Here is an 18,882-nt window from a genome sequence, read left to right as displayed (position 1 = left end):
TCTCACTTAATTGTGCTTGGTAAGTTGTTGAGTTGCCATCCAGCTGTTCGATACCTGGACTGCAGAAGTTGCACACTACAAAGACAAAAAGCCGAGATGATTGTCATCTGGAAGAAGAGAGATCAGTCATTATCTCATGGTTTCACTTTACCTTACTAAAAGATATTGTGAATACAAACTTGGCTTGGAATTACTCAATTTACTAAAAGTTCTCAGTTTAGATGCACCCATGCCAGGATGTAGAAAAGGCCTATTCTTGGATCAAGCTAAAGGCCGTGCACACAGTGTAAAGCGTAGTGCTTAGTCACAGTATGTACTCAGAGACGCCACATAGTGCTGTGGTTTGTACTTGGAAGCACTAGGTTCAATGAAAGCAGCATTTCATCTATAAATCTGATGCTAATGTGCCCCACTTTGACCTTTTTAGTTGCTTAAATATTCACTCTAATATCAGATTTATGCTAATAATTCTGACCAGGGAAAGGCTTTAAAAAAATTATTTTATGGCAAGGGTAGACACAGACCTAGCTTTCCATTCTGTGGGTTTGACTGAGGTCATTTTTTGAGATTTTATCCTGTTGCCACTCCCAATCTGGCTTTAGCCTGAGTTCCCTGTGAAAGCTTTTCACTACCCATAGAGCCACCAAAGGAAGGGAAATTTCTACAGCACAGAGAGGGCAGTTTTATAGCTTCTATAAATGTGTTTTATGTCCAGATCTCCTCTGTATTGGCTAGAGTATCTGCATGCACATATATATGTGCATGCAGGTGGCTGGGGTATGATGTCGCCTAATATGCCATATTTGATCTGTGTTAGCTGCAATAGATGGCAATAGATCTGATTACCCTTTGCCAGGAGATAGCTTTGAGCTTTGGCAATTTAATACAGGTTAAAGAAATATTACATTTCCCTATTTGCGACTGTATCCTATCCCATCCATATGTTTTTGCACCTTCAGCACTTTTTTAAATTTTATTTTCAAAGCTACAGCCCTATGTTATTAAATAATAATAATAATAATAATAATAATAATTATTATTATTATTATCTTTGGAAATAAAAAATATATCCCTATTATTATTATGCAAGTTGGTTATGGGTAAAGATGAATTGATGAATTTATTGTTTTTAACGGATGCTGGACTCTTTCTAATTGCATATTTTTAAAAGGTGACAGTATGATTTTTTCCGTGCAAAATAAAAATGAACTGGCGGGAAAATGATTCTCCTCTGCAACACTACAACTCCCATAATGCCTTGAATCCCTGGCGCGTAGGTGTTTCCGGTGTCTTATAACATTTTACTTCCTTCCACACAGACCGACACGAACAAACCGAGAAAGAAGACGTCGCTAACTTTTAAACGCTGTAGTCAACCGTCGCGTTTTCGTCTTACTTTTTGTTTAATCCTGCTCGTAAAATCCCGGGCATGTGGCGAATGGTGTCTGAATATTGAAGAATTGTTGAAAAACGAAGACCTTAACGCGTAGGCCTCCGAAGAAAGTTTGGTCGAGGGCCTGTAAACAACATGTCCTCCGCCTCGCAGGCTTCCTCTAGACGGCAATGGTGCTACCTCTGCGATCTGCCCAAGATGCCCTGGGCGATGCTGTGGGAGTTCAGCGAGGCCGTGTGCCGGGGCTGCGTCAACTACGACGGCGCGGACAGAATAGAGCTCCTAATTGAAACTGCCAGACAACTGAAGAGCACCCACGGGGTTTTAGACGGCAGGTCTCCTGGTCCACAGCAAGGCAAGCCCAGCTCGGGTGGGCCCATGGAAGTAGGGCGGCAGCATGGGGAACGTTTAGACAGGGGGAGGGGGGAGTATGGGGTCTCCTCTCGCCTCCCCAACGGTCTGCACAGAGCTGAAGATGTGGCCATATCAGAGGGCAGCCGACAGAGTCCAAACACTCGCCGGGCCATGGCTGGGGCAGTTCCTGCTCTACATGGGACTATACCCCATGCCTTGTTGGCCCAGGGGTTAGTAGGGCCCCCTCATGGCCTTTTAGCCCCATTGTCAGGCTCCAGGACTGGGGCCCCACCTATTGCTGTCTCAGCTGGCCCCATAATGGGCGATGCTGGCAGAAGACAGGCCGTGTCCCTGGGTGTGGGAGCCAGCACCTCTACTTTGGTGGGTCTAGATGCTGGAGTGTGGAGGAACAGTGAGGTGATGGCTGAGCTGGCAGAGAGCGCCCGCAGCCGGGCCGAAGGCTGGCCCAACCGCCCCAAAGCGGTCCGGGACGTGCTCGTGACCCTGAGCGGCTGCGTCCCGTTTAACGTGCGCTTCAGGAAAGACCACAACCTGATGGGTCGCGTTCTAGCTTTCGATGCCAGCACAACCCCTGAATTTGAGCTGAAGGTGTTTGTGGAGTATCCCAGCGGCTCTGGAATGGTCTTCTCAGGGATCCCAGACCTGGTCAGGCAGATGTTCCGCGACTCGGCCAAAGACGCGGGCAAAGCCGTGAACTCTGGGCTGCGCTACGTGGAATACGAGAAGCGGCAAGGCACAGGGGACTGGCGCGGGCTCACGGAGCTGCTGAACGACGGCGTGCGTTTGTTTAAGGAGCCTCCCATCCCAGAGGTGCTACCGCAGCCGTACCCAGACGCAGGGATGCCCATGGCAGCCGCCGGCCGCCCCGTGCCTCCAAAGAGCACGGCACGGCGACGCAAAGCCTCCCCGGGGTCAGAGAACGGAGAGAGCGACGGGAGGCCCGATCACCCAGCTAGGGAGCCGTGGCCCCGAGGTCCTTACCCAGGTATGGAGCCCCTGCCCGGCATGGCCGCTCCCCAGGAGGGCCCCCCTCGTTTGCACAGCCAGCCCTCGCCTATCTCTGCCCTCATGGGAGTCGCCGACAGCCTGAGCTCCAGCCAGATGGCCAGGGACAGCCCCAGCATGTCCGTGGCCCACTCCTCCGCAGCCGGGCGTCCCACCAGCGGCAGCCCCTCCACGGCCTCCTCCTCCGTCTCCCAGGCGGCCATGGGGCAGGGTTCGAGCGCGGTAGGGCCAAGCGGCGCCGGCGCCGGGGAGTCCGCGAGCGGCGCCCAGGGCACCCTGCTCTGCTGCACCCTCTGCAGAGAGCGTCTGGAGGACACTCACTTCGTCCAGTGTCCCTCTGTCCCGCACCACAAGTTCTGCTTCCCCTGCACCCGAGGCTCCATCCGCAGCCAAGGCCCAGGAGGGGAAGTGTACTGCCCCAGCGGAGAGCGCTGTCCCCTGGCCGGGTCCACCGTGCCGTGGGCCTTCATGCAGGGAGAGATCTCCACCATCCTGTCCGGAGACGGAGACGTGACGGTAAAGAAGGAGAACGACCCCTGACCTCTCAGTCCTGTTGTGGTGAATGGTAAGATGGTGAGGAAACGTGCATTTTCTGTACATCACAGACTCACACCTTTCATTTACAGGTGGATACAAAGGATGTGGGATGCATGTCCTGAAAGAGTAGGCAGTCTGTGAAATGAGACTGAGTACGAGGTTAAAGTGTGTGTCAGCTTTAATTTGAGGCAATTATCAGATATCTCAGATTAAGAAAAACTACAGCTCTTCCCCTTGTTCTGGACTGATCAAAACTAGATTCAACAAAGTACTAACTTTTAGTATGTTGTCAAAAATTCCCAGTGTGCAGTGGGTTTAAAATTAGGTTTGCAAACCACAAGCATCATCAGGCTCAGGTGCACTTTTCCCCCCCAACATCTTATACAGATTCAGCTGTCACTTTACTTGGCTTGAAATTACCTTGAGGCAGAATATAGTAGAATCTTTGAATCTTCATGCTCCTGCTATAGAACTTAAAAATAGCATGAAAGCTTAAAGCAATTTTTCTCCTTACAAATTTTTTCATACTGTGCAATAGAAAATATACTTGGGAGAACAATCTGGTTAAGTATTTTCAGTTCTATCATGAAACTCAATAGCAGGAGCATGGTCATTTAAATCTAGTCTGATAACTCCATTCTGTACTCCATACTGCCAAACTTCACACTGTGTAATTTCAAACATAGTAAAGTCATTGCAGATTTTTCATAGAAATGCACTGAAATGGAAAAAAGGTTGAAAAAGAACCTGACAATAAGATTTCAAGATCACAAGTTTTGGAAATGAGTTATGACAATACAACATACTGTATAATACATTTTAACAACACAGGCTAGTGCATGCATTAAAAACATGCAAATGCACCTCTTGGTGGCAGCACACTATTAGGGTACAAAGCCAAGGTAGGCTCAATGTCATAATGGCTGAAGTTCAGAATTACAAGAGAATTGGCAGTATTAAAAAATATTTTATTGTCCTTTTATCCTTGAGTGACATAAACAAACATATCTGCCAACATTAGCTCATCATCTGGTTGGTAGGTGCTGGGTGTGTGTGTGTGTGTGTGTGTGTGTGTGTGTGTGGGGGGGGGGGGTCATACAAAGAACATTGAGAACATTGTAAATAGAACTCACATGTAGGACTTTTTCTTTCTAACAGGCGTTTACTGTTCACATTAACACAAACAATACTTGGATTGCAGTGGAGCAGTACATAGCCTTCACACTATTTAATTTAGAAAAATTGGCCGTTGCTCCCCTGTAATGTGAAAATCCACCCAAAACACTTAATTCCTGTTTTTGGACAGTTTAGTCAGGATTTGTGCACATGATCAACCCTCTCATAAAACTCTAATAAAACAAGGATTCGGTCTGTCGTGGCATCAAGTGACACTTCTATAGTTGCTCTATTGACAATGATTTGGAGCTCAGGTATTGGCAAGAAAATGGGGGGAAAAGAGCTGCTTTGAGTTTCAAAAATGTAAGGTGAACAGACCAGCAACAATGTGGTGCAAAAAAAAAAAAGGGCAAAAGTCTGTTTTGGCTTGGGTGCAATAAGGCATGTGGCTCGGCCAGTACAAAAGAACGGAGGGCTCCTGATCCACATCATAGTAAAAAAAAAAAGTTATAAACCATGGACAAAACTATTAACACTACGGTATACAAAACAGTGAAATAAAATAAAAATGAAATGAAAAATGCCTTTTTAACCCTTTTAGATCACATCCCCGGTCATACTGTGCACCTATTTAACAATATATGCCAAAAAAAAAAAAAAAAATCAATTTCATTGTATTCTTATATCAAAATTCAATCATGTTTTCTTCCTGTAAAACAAAATATGCCGTGTGCTTACGTAAGCATGCCCGTAACTAATTTCAACCAATAATATCATGACATCCACCCATCAATCAATCTTCAACTTTTAGCGCACAGAGCTAAGAGGCTAAGATTCATTAGTTAGCTAGCTAGCAACAGCATGGTACTTCGGTGTGTCTTCAGGTGTTATGACACACCCACTTTTCAACGTTCAAATCAAATTCCTCCCAACGTTATGTCCCGCCTGTCTTTCCTGTTTCACTCGGAAATACGTCACGATACGGAAGTTAGATACTCTTGAAATGCCATTTCATCTCGACTTTAAGCTCTTTACAAAAGACCCTATGTAGTCTAAAATGTCTTTGAGTGGTCTACCTAGCCGTAACGGACTCCCAAGGAGATGAAACGGGACAAAGGAAATGTTAAAAACCAACTGTTGCTGCCATTAGACTTGGCTGGCATAACTCACGCCCTTATTTCTTTTTTTATCAGCCTCACATCATGGCGTAAAGTCTGATTTCCTTGACATGGAGTCATTAATTTAAAACTGTATCCTAACAATGTACCGAATGCAGCACTGTTGTAGTTGCCTCTTTGATTTAGACCACATCCTCTATGCTCCAAAACTGCAAATAGCCAGTAGTGATTTGTCATCCTCGCAACAAACAAGTGCTTGTATGGTTGTTTTGATATTTTGGCTCCAGACAAAGAGCACATAGCATAAGGAGCGAAGTTATAGGGGATGCTCTTGGGTATGAGCGTCTAAAACTATTAAATTATCAACAAAGATGACATAAATAACCAAGTTTACCTTAGAAACGTGTTTGATCATCGTTCAGTTGTGGAAAAAAACAGCACTTTCTAGCCTTTCAGTAGCCCATACTGTTTTTGTAATGTAAAAAAAAATTGTGCCCAAATCCTTATATTTCTGTCTTCTTTCTCCACAGTGGATCAAACAACACTTTGAAAGCACTTCCCTAATTTCTCACCCAGAGGTCCAGTTTGGCTGCGGTTCATTATGTGCGCCTCTGAGCTGCAGTGAGAGCCCAGAATAACCATGAACCTAAAAGGACAGCTACAGAAACACCGTTTTCAAAAAGACACAACGAGACTCACTTTTGAGGAGAGGGACCCATGTCTGTTTGTTAGGGCTTGGCTCACTTTCTGAAGTGTTGGCTGGTACATTAAGACCCATTCTTGAGTCCCGCAGTCAGAAATCTCTCTCCCTTGTCCAATGCAACAAGAGGCTTTTCACGAGGCCTTGTTTTAAAAGCCCAGGATTGAAAGCACAGGTGTGTTTTTAAGAATGACAATCTGTTTTTTTTTTTGTTTTTTTCATTTGTGTTTCTATTATATAAGTTGCATACTGTGCTCTACAAATGAATGACACCGATATTGATAGTACATGGTGTGACAGAATCATGCAATTATTCGAACTGAAAAACAAATGAATGTCCAAAATATGGCAAAACCATTAGGTCCTTAAAGCCAGGGTTTGAAAAATGTAATCAACACATTATGTCTCCTAGGTATGCTCCTTTATTACATATATTGTATGTCAAAAATGTGAATTTACTTTCAATGGCTATGTAATTTCTATTTTTGATACAATACAAATTTATATGTATTTGTTTATAGTAAGTGATAAGAAGACCAAAGATGGCTTCATGCTCTATGTAATTTTATTGTATTGTAGCGGTGTATGCTGTATTCACTGATAACCTTGGCATTGGTCACTAATTTCTTCATCTATCACAGAAGTAAGCTTGTTTTTGTCTAATATTTACTTTTTGAATTCTATATATGGTAAGATAATTAGCACCACAATCTTCAATGGTTAACCCACATACTCATGTGATCTTAATAGGTCAACTCTATAATAAATTACAGAATAGTTATTGTAGTTATGGCTGTCTTATTATTTTGCTACTGACTTGAATATTCAATATTTCAACTCCAAAAGCATGTTACACACAAAAGATGTTCATGTTCATTTTTATAAAACTTTATTTGATAATTTGCTTTAAAAAAAAAACCCCACACCAAGTATTGTATGAACCCTAGACAATTTTCAGCCATGCTACATATGCACAGATATTGCATTTCTCCACAAAGCTCTGCCCCATACCACAGTTAACCAGTTTTGTAAACACGCTGCATGTGAGTAACAAAAAAAATGTGTGTATAGTGCAAAATGAACCAGAAAGTGATGAGCCATTCTTAATATAAAATGCATGACTTGATCAAACACAAAGGCCAGCACACCACACCAAGCAATGTTCAGATCTAAAAAATATAGCTATATTGTAAACACAAAACCCATACCCACAGTTCTTAGGTTTATATTGCAGCACAACATCCTAATCCCACACATGTTCTCCACAGACATGTTGATCTGTAAACATTCATACATAGAATGTAAATCCTCTGCTTGAATTTGGTTACATTTTACATCTTGTTCAGACCACTCATTTGATTATTGAATACCAAGCTGAGCAGTGGCACAACTGATCGTCTATCAGACACCGGGGCCGCCGGCGTCCCAAAACCCCACGCCGCCTCAGAAGGGGCAGCCGGTGTCTCGCAGGGCCTCTTGAGCTCCCTTCAGGGTCTCCCGCTTCACACATTTCCAGTAGCCGGAGATGCCGTGCTGAGGCTGCACCTGAGGGAGGACAGCGTCGCATTTATCATGTCCGACAGCACTGCAACTCACTGTCAAGTGGGAAGTCTAATCAGAGAGGAATCTAAAAGTATCTACCGCTCAGAAAAGTAGCTGTGCTTAGGATTTTTGACTGTCTGTCCAAATATGTTGGCGCGCTGAAATGGATGTGCTATGTATAAAAATGTAGTTTTTAAAACCTGATATGGCTGAAATTCCCTTAAAAATTCAACCTTATAGTCATCGTGTCATTTAACATCCAAAGTGATAAGAATTAAAGAGTGTATTTACTGTACAGATAGCTGCATACACTGCAAATATGTCTTAACAAGTCATTTAATCTAACATTGAGTCCTCAAATCTTATTCCTAAAACAAGTAAGGTAAATTCACATTTCCATGGCAAAACAGCAGTGATCTGCCTTATGTCAAGACATATGGATATAGAAGAAGATATTTCAAGATATGTAGATCTAGTCAAACTGCATTGGAAGCAAGTGATTTTTTTAGTTTTAAGAAAAAAAAAAAAAGATTTAGGACTCAATACTAGATTAAATGTCTTGTTAAGATGGACATGTTTTGCAGAGTAGCAGACATTTCATCTACTACAACAAAAACACAATATAAAGGTCTTCCAAGATGGATCGACTCACCTTCAGACCTCGCAGTACTCTGTCTTCCATCACGCCGATGAACTCCTTGTGGCTCAGGCAGCTGTCTCCATCCAGATCAAAGATTTTAAATACAGTGTCCAGCACATTCTCGGACAGATCATGGCCCGTGGCGATCCTCACAGCTCGCTTAAACTTGGCTGCAGAAGGGGAGAAAAACACTTGAGAGTCTGGGCATGCATATTGTGTTAAGGAGAAGACTATCCAAATGTTTTCATCCATTCTAGCCAACATGAAAATGGTTAAGAGAAGCCTCACCCATTCCGATGGGACGGTTGGATTCACTGATCATTTTCACTGAAAAGGCAAAATCCTCCAGATTGTTGCTGAAGAGGCAGAAGGCTTTGAACTCGTCAAATGTGATGCTCTACGAGAGAAAATGTGTCACTCATATGATGCTTTCACAGCATTTTTGTTTCAGCTGATAGTGAACAGCAGAGAGGAAGGAGAGGAGAGAGATATGGGGTGGAGGACATGTGACAGGCTGAAATATGGATTCCAGCTGACAATACCACAAATGGTAAACACATCAACTTAGAGAGCCAACAACCAAATACACAACACTGACATGGTAATACACTTCTTAGATCAAGTGTAGTACAACATCAATTGGTTTTACGGTCTTGAAGCCCGTTACCACCCTCCGTTCCTTGTACCTGGCCAGCAGGGATCCTCTTCCTCATGTTTTCCCAGTAGGCCTCATTGTCTTCCTCGTTGGTGTAGTGCAGCAGCCACTCGGCAAAGTCTTCCCTTCGCATGGTGTCCATACCCTTGGAGAACTGCAGGAACTCCATCTCCTGTACCTCGGCCTGCAGGTCCTCCATGAACCTGGAGGACAGAGACGGTTTACTGAAAATGTACTAGTGGATTCGTTAAATGCAGGATGCGAATTGCCAGGGGGGATGGGGGGGGATTTTCCTCCCTCTGCTTTTGATATCCCCCCCTCTGGTCATTCATTTTTATCGCCGGTGGGGATACGTTTTATCCCCGCTTCTGGTCAGACTGACTTAAATAAATGCATTTCCTATGCCCGACAGTTAGATTGCGCAATGAAATGCAGTCGCAGGTGGGGACACGCTTTCCCCCACTCTCTGGCATGTTTTATTCTGTCAGTAAATTAAATACATGTATTTCTCCAGTATGACAGTACATGGCGCAAACAACTTCCAAAAAAACCCTGCATGGATTATAGAAGGTGTGTTCTTTCCAGCTCATAAATTTGCAGAGCTGTGGATAAAAGAAGGGCGACCAAGTGCAAAAAGAAAAGGAGGTCCGTCATCAATGCTAATTGTTCTGCTAAAAGAACGGTATGTGAGAAATCTTTCTTCCTTTCGTCAACATCGCTGCTGTCCACAAACACGTACTGACTGGCACACAGCTGGCATCACCTGCGGGCCAGACGCATAAAACTGTAGATTCAAGCCAAAGCAGCCACTGTATTACGCACAGCCATTACGCACCGGCACCGCTGTATATTTTGAGCCATAATGGCCCGATTGATCACACCAGTAGGTCTGATTTATTATCTGATGTGCGTTATTCCTATTCCCACATTACTGTACGATATGGTGACAATATGTAAACCTATTTACTCCACTAGAATAGAAATCAGGCTTGTAGAAAAGGGATGTTAACGCACGCATGTATTACATTTAAGGCTCAAAATAAAATGTCGCACAAATTCCCTCTTTTATATTATCCTTCTCTTTGCCACATAGCTATATCACACTCACCGGGAGCTGACACAAGCATGCATGAGTGTATGCATGCTTGCGTGGAGGTATGCAAGCATGCATACACGGCATTCTCCTACTCAGAATCTCTCTCTCTCTCTCTGTGGCTCATATATGACATACGGATATGGTCATATATGATATATATGGACATATATGGATAGAATTCGTTGGGGAACAATAATATGTGTATGATAGGGGTTTGCACTTGTATTTTTCATTTTCACGCCTCCTTGTGTAAAATATCACCCGGCAAAAATGCATTCCAAAAATATCCCCCCCCCTCTGTTTTTTTTACAAATCACACCCTGGTTAAATGTGACCATACAGAAACTATACACTAGTATTTGGCATTTCCTTCAAACCCAAGATCTAGAATCAAGGACTGTTCCTTACTTGTGGAAGTCCTTATACTGCAACTTGTTTTCTCCATTCTTCCCAAAAAAGAAGGCCTGCAGTGTGGTGTTCACGCCATCCCCCTCCTCGGCTGGCCTCTGTAATATGACATTGAGTTTCAACACTTTCTGCCTCTGCCATTTCCAAGTCCCAACATGCAGGGAACAGGAAACATTATCATATATCTTTCACCATAAAAACCCTGTGATGGCCAGGCTTTACAGTAGTGACATTGAGAAGTGACATTTCAAAAGGACTACTATTTCATAATATGCTTAGTAGGATATTAACAATGTTACCAGCTCATGAATGTGATTGGTAATGTGATTACGCACCTCTGTGTTGTCCTTAGGAACTCTGTCTTTTCTTTTTCCAATGATTTTCTTGAGCTTCAGTAGCAAAAAGAAAAAATTATTAAACAATTATTTAGTTTCCATTTAACAAGACAAATCCCAAAATATTTTCAATGTTGGATTTCTTTAAATGTTGTAGTTCACATAATACAGTAACGCTGACATCTGAAAAATCACAAGAAATGTCAAAAGAAATAGAGAATCATGTCACTGATAAATCCAGAGACATGCTGTTTGAGCCATAAACTGACACAAAACAGACTAAAACTGGAGCAAATAGCAATTCATGCAGTTCCACTCTTTTTATTAGATGTTCTTAAGCTTGTGAACCAAGCTAGAACATGAAAATTCCTCAAGAGGTGCACAATATGCCAACATGCAGTCTACTTCGGACAAATTAGCCTAGACAGAGGTACACAGAAGTCTCCTCTCGTTCTCGCAGAAGCCGTTCTGGTTGGAACTGATACAAAACTCTCAAATGGGTTTAAATAAATGGGCTAAACTGAGGGACTGGCTCAGGCTGCAGAGATGCAAACACATGGCAAATGAAACACAGACTTGAGCAGCTAGCAGTCCAACTCTCCCTCACCTTTCATATGGTGCCGGTACCATGGGTCCATACTTACAACTGTGGTAGCATCAGTACTTGAGGCAGCATTAAAGGTGGCAATATTTTGAAATTTAAGTGTGCGCATAGACACTTGAACAAACCATCACAATTCTTTCTGTGCAATATAGAAGAATATCCGCTCCCACGACTACAGTGGTTAAATATTAAAAAGTATTTAATTTAATCATATTAATAAAATCCTAAATAAATCCTCAAAGGTCTTACCTTAAGAAACTCCTTCTTGTCGACATGCTCATTGCCATCAATATCAAGCATTTTGAAAGCTATATGAAATCCTGTGCGTGGCTCTGAAATAGCAATGCATGTTCAGTTATCTGGGTTCTGTCTGTGCATACAGAATTTCACAATAATAAAGATACTTGATTAGTGAGATGCAGTAACATTTCTCAACACTGACTGGAAAACAATGTTGAGAAAAGAAAGAACAGAAAAAACTCATGCGTTTGCCGGTTCAGCCAAAACAAACAGATGCCACTACATCTTTGAGATATGCAATGTTTTGACAGACCATAGAAAAAGCACTGGCAAGTCAACTCTATAATATACATGAATATAGCACAATTTCAGAGAAAAAGGATATAGATACAACATAGTAGCACATGCAAGGGTTGGGAATCTACAACTTACTGGTCAGGATAGTCAGCAGGAACAGATACTCTGTGTAGGATATCAAACCTGCAAGGAACAAAACAATACTAGGTAACTCAAATGTATTTTAGGGACAAAATAAACATATCGATTGAACTTAAAAATGAATCAGCCTAATCCATCATGACTGAGGCCGCCGTCTTTACCATCAGCACTATTCTCTTGACAGACTCATGACTTACCACTGTCTCCAAAGTTTCTGAACATATCATTGCCAGCCCGTGCTTTTGAGGCAGCGGTCAACATCTTATTAACCTCCTGCAAAGAAGACCATGACAATAAGATCACGGCACAATCAGTGCAAATTGACGAGCTAAGAGAGCTCCACATGTGCAGATTGAATGACGATGTAAACACACACCTCTTTGGTTAAAACTTTCTTTTGCAGCTTTCCTACATGAGGAAAAAAGAAAAGAGACACAATTGTCACACAATGTAATAATATACCTTTTCTGCCTAGCTGTTATTTGTTGTTGTAGCACGTACTGTATCTATTATACTTGAATATTCTCGGGACACAAGAAAATTTGCAAGCAGCAAGTGTTTGCAAGTGTTGACTAGGTGCCGCTGTTTTGACCCTTGCTCTTCTTGGTACTAGTTGTATGTAATGATGGCAATTTAGGAAAGTTAAGCTTCTTCTACTGTACTTATTGTAAGTCACTCTGCATCCAACAGCTAAAGGCCTAAAATGGAAATGGGTATGTGGAATGGTGATGTTATGCTTGGCTGTAAACTGGGTCATGAGGCATTATCCCAAATAGAGGTTTGGGAGAAGTGTGTGCTAGTTAAGGAGGTGGGCACACAGCTGCAACACTCTATCGGTCAATGGCAGATTGGCTGTCAGATTATATACATTTCCAGAAAAAGAGGTGGGTCTTTTCCATATAGCCTTGACTATTACTACAAGTTCTGATGTGGTGTCTGGCTCTACACTTCCAGACCCAGCACACGTGTCTCTGGGAAAAGAAAGTAGACGGACACCGTTGCTTACGGTCAACACTCTCCAGCATCACAGAGAACAGGAAGTCCCTGGGGGTCATGTAAGGCTCATCTTCGTAGACCATGGAGGCAAACTGGTTGAAGCGAATCTTCCTGGCAGACAGCTGGGGTGCTGCAGGTTCCTGAAACAGCAAAAGGGACATAAAATTAAGACCAGCATGAACACTTGAACCACTTTGACAGCTGAAGGACTGACGCTCATTGGTTTGATAAAGGAAATGGCTTTGTTCAACCACTGTATTGTGTGGGAGAGAGAGAGAGAGAGAGAGAGAGAGAGAGAGTGTGTTTATGTATGAGAAATAAGGGGCGTTAATCGTTGACAGAAACTCTTGCTACATGTTCACGCCCTTTAGCTGAGGAATAACGTTGTTACAAATATTACCTTACTAATGAGAAGCTGCTACTTTGTATTTAGTTGTCTATCATATTTATCGTGAAATGCAACTTACGTAACGTATATCATGACCTATCTATGGTTCAAATCAGAGAGAAAACAGCAGTTCACACTTTGCTCTTTCCACTGTCTATAGGGCATCTGCAGGCTTTTAATACCTTTATAATGGCAGTAAGAATATGTAAAGCCAATTTCACAACAAAAACAAAGATGAATAGCAAAACAAAAACGAGACCTGTCAGAACAGAAGTGTTGATTAGAGAAGTAGCTAGTAGCTACGCCGAGCAAAATCAACATTTATAAGACCTTACTAGGAACTAACACTTAAAAGGCTACAATTTACTGTATTTGTTTAATATCAAGGCCTTTGTCTTACACAATTCAATTACTGACATTTCAATACTTTTATTGACCTGCGGACAGTCAACGCTTAAGTTATTTGAGGTTTAGCTACTTACTTTCTTCTCCTCAGCATGGACGGCGAAGGGCAACGTCCGGCTGTTCGCGTGATACTGGTAAAAACAAATCACCCCGGTTCCGACTAGAGACCCCAAAACACCCGGGCCGAGACCACGGTGCAGCCCCACACCTCCCAGAGCCCGAGGCCTCCTCAAAAAGCTCCTCAAGACAGCAGCGACCCTTCCCCAGCTGGCCATTTTCAGGAAGCAAGCTAGATAACGATGCGAGTCTGGACAGGCTCGAGCAAACAACACGACTTCCGCTCCGGTCTTTTCACAATAAAAGCACCATTCGTACTTCTGTGGATTCCTTGGCAATGTGTACAGGCGCAAACACAGTTTCACAAGTAGCCACACAAATAGAGGGGGGTGTATGGAAAGAGATTAGTGCCAGCAGATATGGCATTTGCATTGCAGAAATTTGAATTTGTCATGCTCATTTTTAATATTTTAGTAATATTTTCATTTTCGGTTTTCCCAATTCAAATAAATTTTTCTTCTTCAGATTCAACTTCTGGAGACACACATCTGAAATTTTATGCTAAGTGCTTTTGGATTCTATCCAGATCCATTTTGTGTTTTTGTGCCTATGGCGAAATTAATGGGATTTTTGGATCCCATTGGCCAATCGTTGTGTTCTAAAAATGGGTAAAATAATTTAGTAGAAATGACATGACCAAGTTATTAGGCTGCACACTTTAACACATTACTGCATTTTTAAAAGGTGTTTTGCTAACAACCATGGTGCTGACGGTGCATTATCCTGCTTCACAAAGCCACAAAATGCTGGTATGCGAAGGTGAGCAGGGCACAGTGCCACCTGGCTTGTAGCATTATATTCAATTTGTGCGTTAAAAATTCAATTTGTAAATTAATTTATTCAACAAATCCATTTCTTTTAATTCAGTGGTTCAATATGAGCATGATATATTCAAATTTATGCAATTCAAATACAATTCTCTGCTGGCACTAATCTCTTTCCATAACTAGGAATTGATCATATTTTCATAAATATAACTTTCATTTCACTTTCTTTTACTCTCATTTTTCAGTTAATCTTAAATCTGGCTCCTGGCTGTAGCCTATGTGGCAGCTAAACAAAAGTTGAACAAGGATTTAGATGCTGGAAAATGTTGGTTTACATTTGTAATGTCTGTAATCACTGCTGTAAAACACAGCTATGTATTATCATAACCAGGTGGGTTATGATCATTTAAAAAAAAGCGGTTTTCTATTTACAAGTCGGAATTTAACCCAAATATAATTTTATCTGATATCTGAAATAAATTATTGATTGTACCTTTAGAAGGATTTCTACACATTTTACGTTTTAAAATTCCATATGTTTACACACCTCTATCTTTAGACATTGGACATTTATTGATCATTGTTTTATTAATTACTGGTCCTGATAATAACCAGTCACAACTTCACTTATACACTTCACTCTGTGGCTCTCTCCATGTCTCCCTTTCTGTCTAAAGCAATAGATGTGTTCAGTGGGAGCCTAATACTGAAAAGAACATTACATATTGCTATTACTTTAATTCTGAAATACAGAAAAATGAATTGTTAAGACCAACTGGTAAATGTAGCATACAGATGATCCACCAAGCAGCTTTTATTTCAATAAAATACAGTATCAACTTTTGCAGCTGGATTGCATGTTATGCCTTGGTCTTCTTTGAATTTTCATATCAAGTTCATGTCATGACTGTAATTGTAGCCATTCAGTGTATGTAAGAATGTCCATCTTGCAATATTGGCTCATGCTTTAAACCTACAACAACAGAGGGGAAAAAAAGACAATGGCAAAATTAAGGGATGAACAGATTTTATGAGACAATACCATATTTCATATTTCCACAGACAGATATTGGCAGATGTTACTGAGTCAATTCAATAAACAAATCAGAATTAAAATGTACATTCTTAAAACATACATCGAGTTGTGCAGACTTTGTGCAATACCGTATACATGTATGTTTTTTTTTTATAGAGTAGACCCTGCATCACCACTAATGTTTTACACTGTGCATGGGGCGATACTTTAGTGCACAACAAAAGTTGCATGTTGTTGTTGTTTTTTTTTTTCACATCAATGATTCACATTTCCACTCACATTTTTTTTATTGAAAACTGCATGTAGCTCTGATGAGTTTCAGCATTTCATTGATTGCTATAAGAAAGCCATAAATACAGCATAAAAATGTTCGTATTGTACCAATTACTGTATGTACAGAAGCAAATATCTCAAGCATACTGATCTGAAGCGTTTAGATAACCCCTTAACATAAACACAGTTTGGAAAAGACCAGCCCTTCAGTTGATATCCACCAATGGTTCAGTCCTGCAGGTGCTATAGAGCTTCAGTATAATTCGTCTCTATTTCCTCGGGGGGCGCTTAACACTTTAATGTGGAGGACACAGACACTTTCTCTTCATGTTACTAAAAAAAAAAGACATTTTTCAACATTTTGATTACTACTTCAGTCGAGTGTGTTTACATAACAATGCCATATACCTACATATGTTACTATTACACCTGACGTATGACCCACAAAATTTGTTCCATAAGGTAGGAAGCACCAAGGCTTTAGCATAGAGTATATGGAGCTGATCATGTGGGAGTCACTGCTAATCAATGCTGCTGGCTGCTACCTGATGAGAATGTTGGCGGTGATGACAGTGTGTCTTTTCAAAGTAAGGTCTTCACCTTCCAATTCATATAGTAAGAGAGCTGTGGTGAATGGTAACAGTTGAATGTATAGTCGTTCGACTTTCAAGTTCGACTTTTCAGTCGACATTCAATACAGTTTTCAAACTGAATACAATATGAGGAACAGATCATTTTCATAAAGCGTATGACCGTGAGTCACACCAGTATGGGGGATAATGCAGGTCTACATCAAGTCCACGTCAAGGTTGCATCAGCAAGTTTGGAGGTTTATTTAATGTCATAGCAGCAAGTTGTAATGTAAGGTAACAAAGACATACACACTGTAAGACCATCAATGAAGGAAACAAAGTTTGCACAATATCTTTTCTTCAGTCAGGATTTATGCTGCCTATTTCATGTAGAATGGTACTTAAAACATAGTGGAAAAATCCCCTGTGTGTTTCATAAAAGTGATGGGAAGAAAACACTTCAAATGCACATGGTGATGCGGGCTAAATATCTGCCATAAGCAATGAAGTATCAGAACCATTACAGCCACATGAAAATACTATAGCTCCTATTTCAGTGATAAAAATGTATTGCAACGACAGGCTCACTGTCTGTGGAGTGTCAAGTAAAATAAAGTTATCTATGTTCAAATAACCAATTGTTTTCTCTATTAAACCACTCTTTCAGCAACATTGCATGACATGGCACTTATGTTAACCACTGAAAACAATTTGTGAACTGACAAATCAACATAACATTTACATCATAACATAGCTTATCGATTCGCGTTGGAATTTGAAGGCTGCAGTAATGCAGGCAGATATACTGACAGTACACTCCAGAAAGTCAGTGAATTCAAACGCTGCTGCATCTCCAGCCAAATGGACTCTGAAATATAGATAGTGTTTTTGGTCTGTCGATAATAAGGAAGACTGTTAAGAAGTCTGTTTTTTTACATAGTTGAGGTGCCATTTGACAGGATGGGAAATGGAAAAACAGTGTTACAACCAAAAGGACAATTAAAAAAAAAAGGGTCAACTGCTGCCTATGTTTTCATTGAATATTGGTTGTGTCTACTTTCTTTAAAGTATGTACAATGTGGCCAAATGTTATGTATAACACTTGGCCACATCGTACCAACCTTAAGGAAGCTTTCATTGTACTTATATATGTACAGTTAATTGCCATACATGACAGAAACAAACAATAAGAGGATTTATGCCTATTCACCTCTGTGGCCACAGCGTAGTTTAGAAGTGTGTTGCCTTGCCAAACTGCATCACCAATGCTTAGATTATCCAGAGCAGCATGTACTTAACTGCCTAGGCTAGTTGATTTTCACTAGTCAGTAGTAAATAAATTTAGCACACCTCTCACTGACACACTGACTACTCAATCAGCTATTTTAACAGGTTCTTATTGGGGGTGCGGAGGCGACTCCTGAATTTGATAGCAACCCTATATGAATAAATGGTACGCATATAAAAATACAACAAGCATACCTACAGTATGTCCTGCTGCACTCCCTTCCTCGGTAAAAGGTGTTTAATACAACTAGATATTGGTGTACTTATATACACTATGATATTTAATAGTGACTCCTAATTTGCATATTTTTCATTTAAATGGAATAAACATTTATATTATATTTGAGTGATGATTCTTTTTATTTCACTTATGTGGATTAATACAAATGTTTTAATTTTACCCATTTCAGTTCAGAGTATTGTTTTATTTGAGCACAGAATTTATTGGTATACATACAAAGATAGGTATATACAATTTATGACTTGAATCATGACAGTTTTACATTTAACTCGCCTCTGACTGAGAGATTCCAATCGGTCTGAACTTCAAATGAAAGACATAGGGGACGGAGCGGTTCACGCTCGGGTGAACTGTCTCAGGGTCGGACAAATTTGGGGCACCACGAATTCAATGGTGAAACATTGCACCGCTGAAACCATTACAATCTGTCGAAAATATATTGCAGTAATACAATACAAACAGCAGAGAGGTCACACGGCTTCTTAATTCACTTCACAGATCGAGGAGTATTCACTTCTCTGGTTTATCCCACAGACACCCCCTTCTTCTCATGCTCACTGTGGATAGAAGACAAGCCTGTTTTTTTTTTTGTAAAACT

At 41.1% G+C, this 18,882-nt stretch overlaps 2 protein-coding genes across 3 annotated transcripts; one reads left to right on the top strand and one right to left on the bottom strand.

Moving 5' to 3' along the window:
- Positions 1-1,320: 1,320 nt before the first annotated feature.
- LOC139910894 (interferon regulatory factor 2-binding protein 1-like) lies at positions 1,321-7,012 on the top strand. Of its 2 annotated transcripts, none has more exons than XM_071898354.2 (2): positions 1,321-3,338; positions 6,075-7,012. In XM_071898354.2, the coding sequence occupies exon 1, from the start codon at positions 1,529-1,531 to the stop codon at positions 3,311-3,313; it is 1,785 nt and encodes a 594-aa protein (XP_071754455.1). In that variant the 5' UTR covers positions 1,321-1,528; the 3' UTR covers positions 3,314-3,338; positions 6,075-7,012. The 2 variants fall into 2 exon arrangements, with proteins under 2 accessions (XP_071754455.1, XP_071754454.1); XM_071898353.2 differs by having other exon boundaries at positions 1,321-3,346.
- A 104-nt stretch (positions 7,013-7,116) lies between these two features.
- On the bottom strand, positions 7,117-14,301 carry micu2 (mitochondrial calcium uptake 2). The gene is made up of 12 exons (XM_071898362.1): positions 14,069-14,301; positions 13,209-13,338; positions 12,579-12,610; positions 12,400-12,475; positions 12,197-12,244; positions 11,774-11,856; positions 10,921-10,974; positions 10,586-10,683; positions 9,113-9,284; positions 8,715-8,823; positions 8,439-8,596; positions 7,117-7,789 (listed from the first exon to the last, which is right to left on the bottom strand). The coding sequence occupies exons 1-12, from the start codon at positions 14,264-14,266 to the stop codon at positions 7,688-7,690; spliced, it is 1,260 nt and encodes a 419-aa protein (XP_071754463.1). The 5' UTR covers positions 14,267-14,301; the 3' UTR covers positions 7,117-7,687.
- Between the last annotated feature and the right edge of the window lie 4,581 nt (positions 14,302-18,882).

Source organism: Centroberyx gerrardi, chromosome 11 (assembly GCF_048128805.1).
Source record: "Centroberyx gerrardi isolate f3 chromosome 11, fCenGer3.hap1.cur.20231027, whole genome shotgun sequence".
Taxonomy (NCBI): Eukaryota; Metazoa; Chordata; class Actinopteri; order Beryciformes; family Berycidae; genus Centroberyx; species Centroberyx gerrardi.
The sequence above is the reverse complement of the archived record's forward strand: the minus strand, read 5'-3'. Positions and strand labels throughout refer to the sequence as shown.

Coding starts and splice junctions, on each gene's coding strand:
- LOC139910894 (XM_071898354.2), top strand. CDS start 1,529: ATGTCCTCCGCCTCGCAGGCTTCCTCTAGACGGCAATGGTGCTACCTC.
- micu2 (XM_071898362.1), bottom strand. CDS start 14,266: ATGGCCAGCTGGGGAAGGGTCGCTGCTGTCTTGAGGAGCTTTTTGAGG. Junction 12,611..13,208: donor GATGCTGGAGAGTGTTGACC/GTAAGCAACGGT, acceptor TTCCTCATGTAG/GAAAGCTGCAAAAGAAAGTT. Junction 9,285..10,585: donor CAGTATAAGGACTTCCACAA/GTAAGGAACAGT, acceptor TCTGTCCTCCAG/GTTCATGGAGGACCTGCAGG.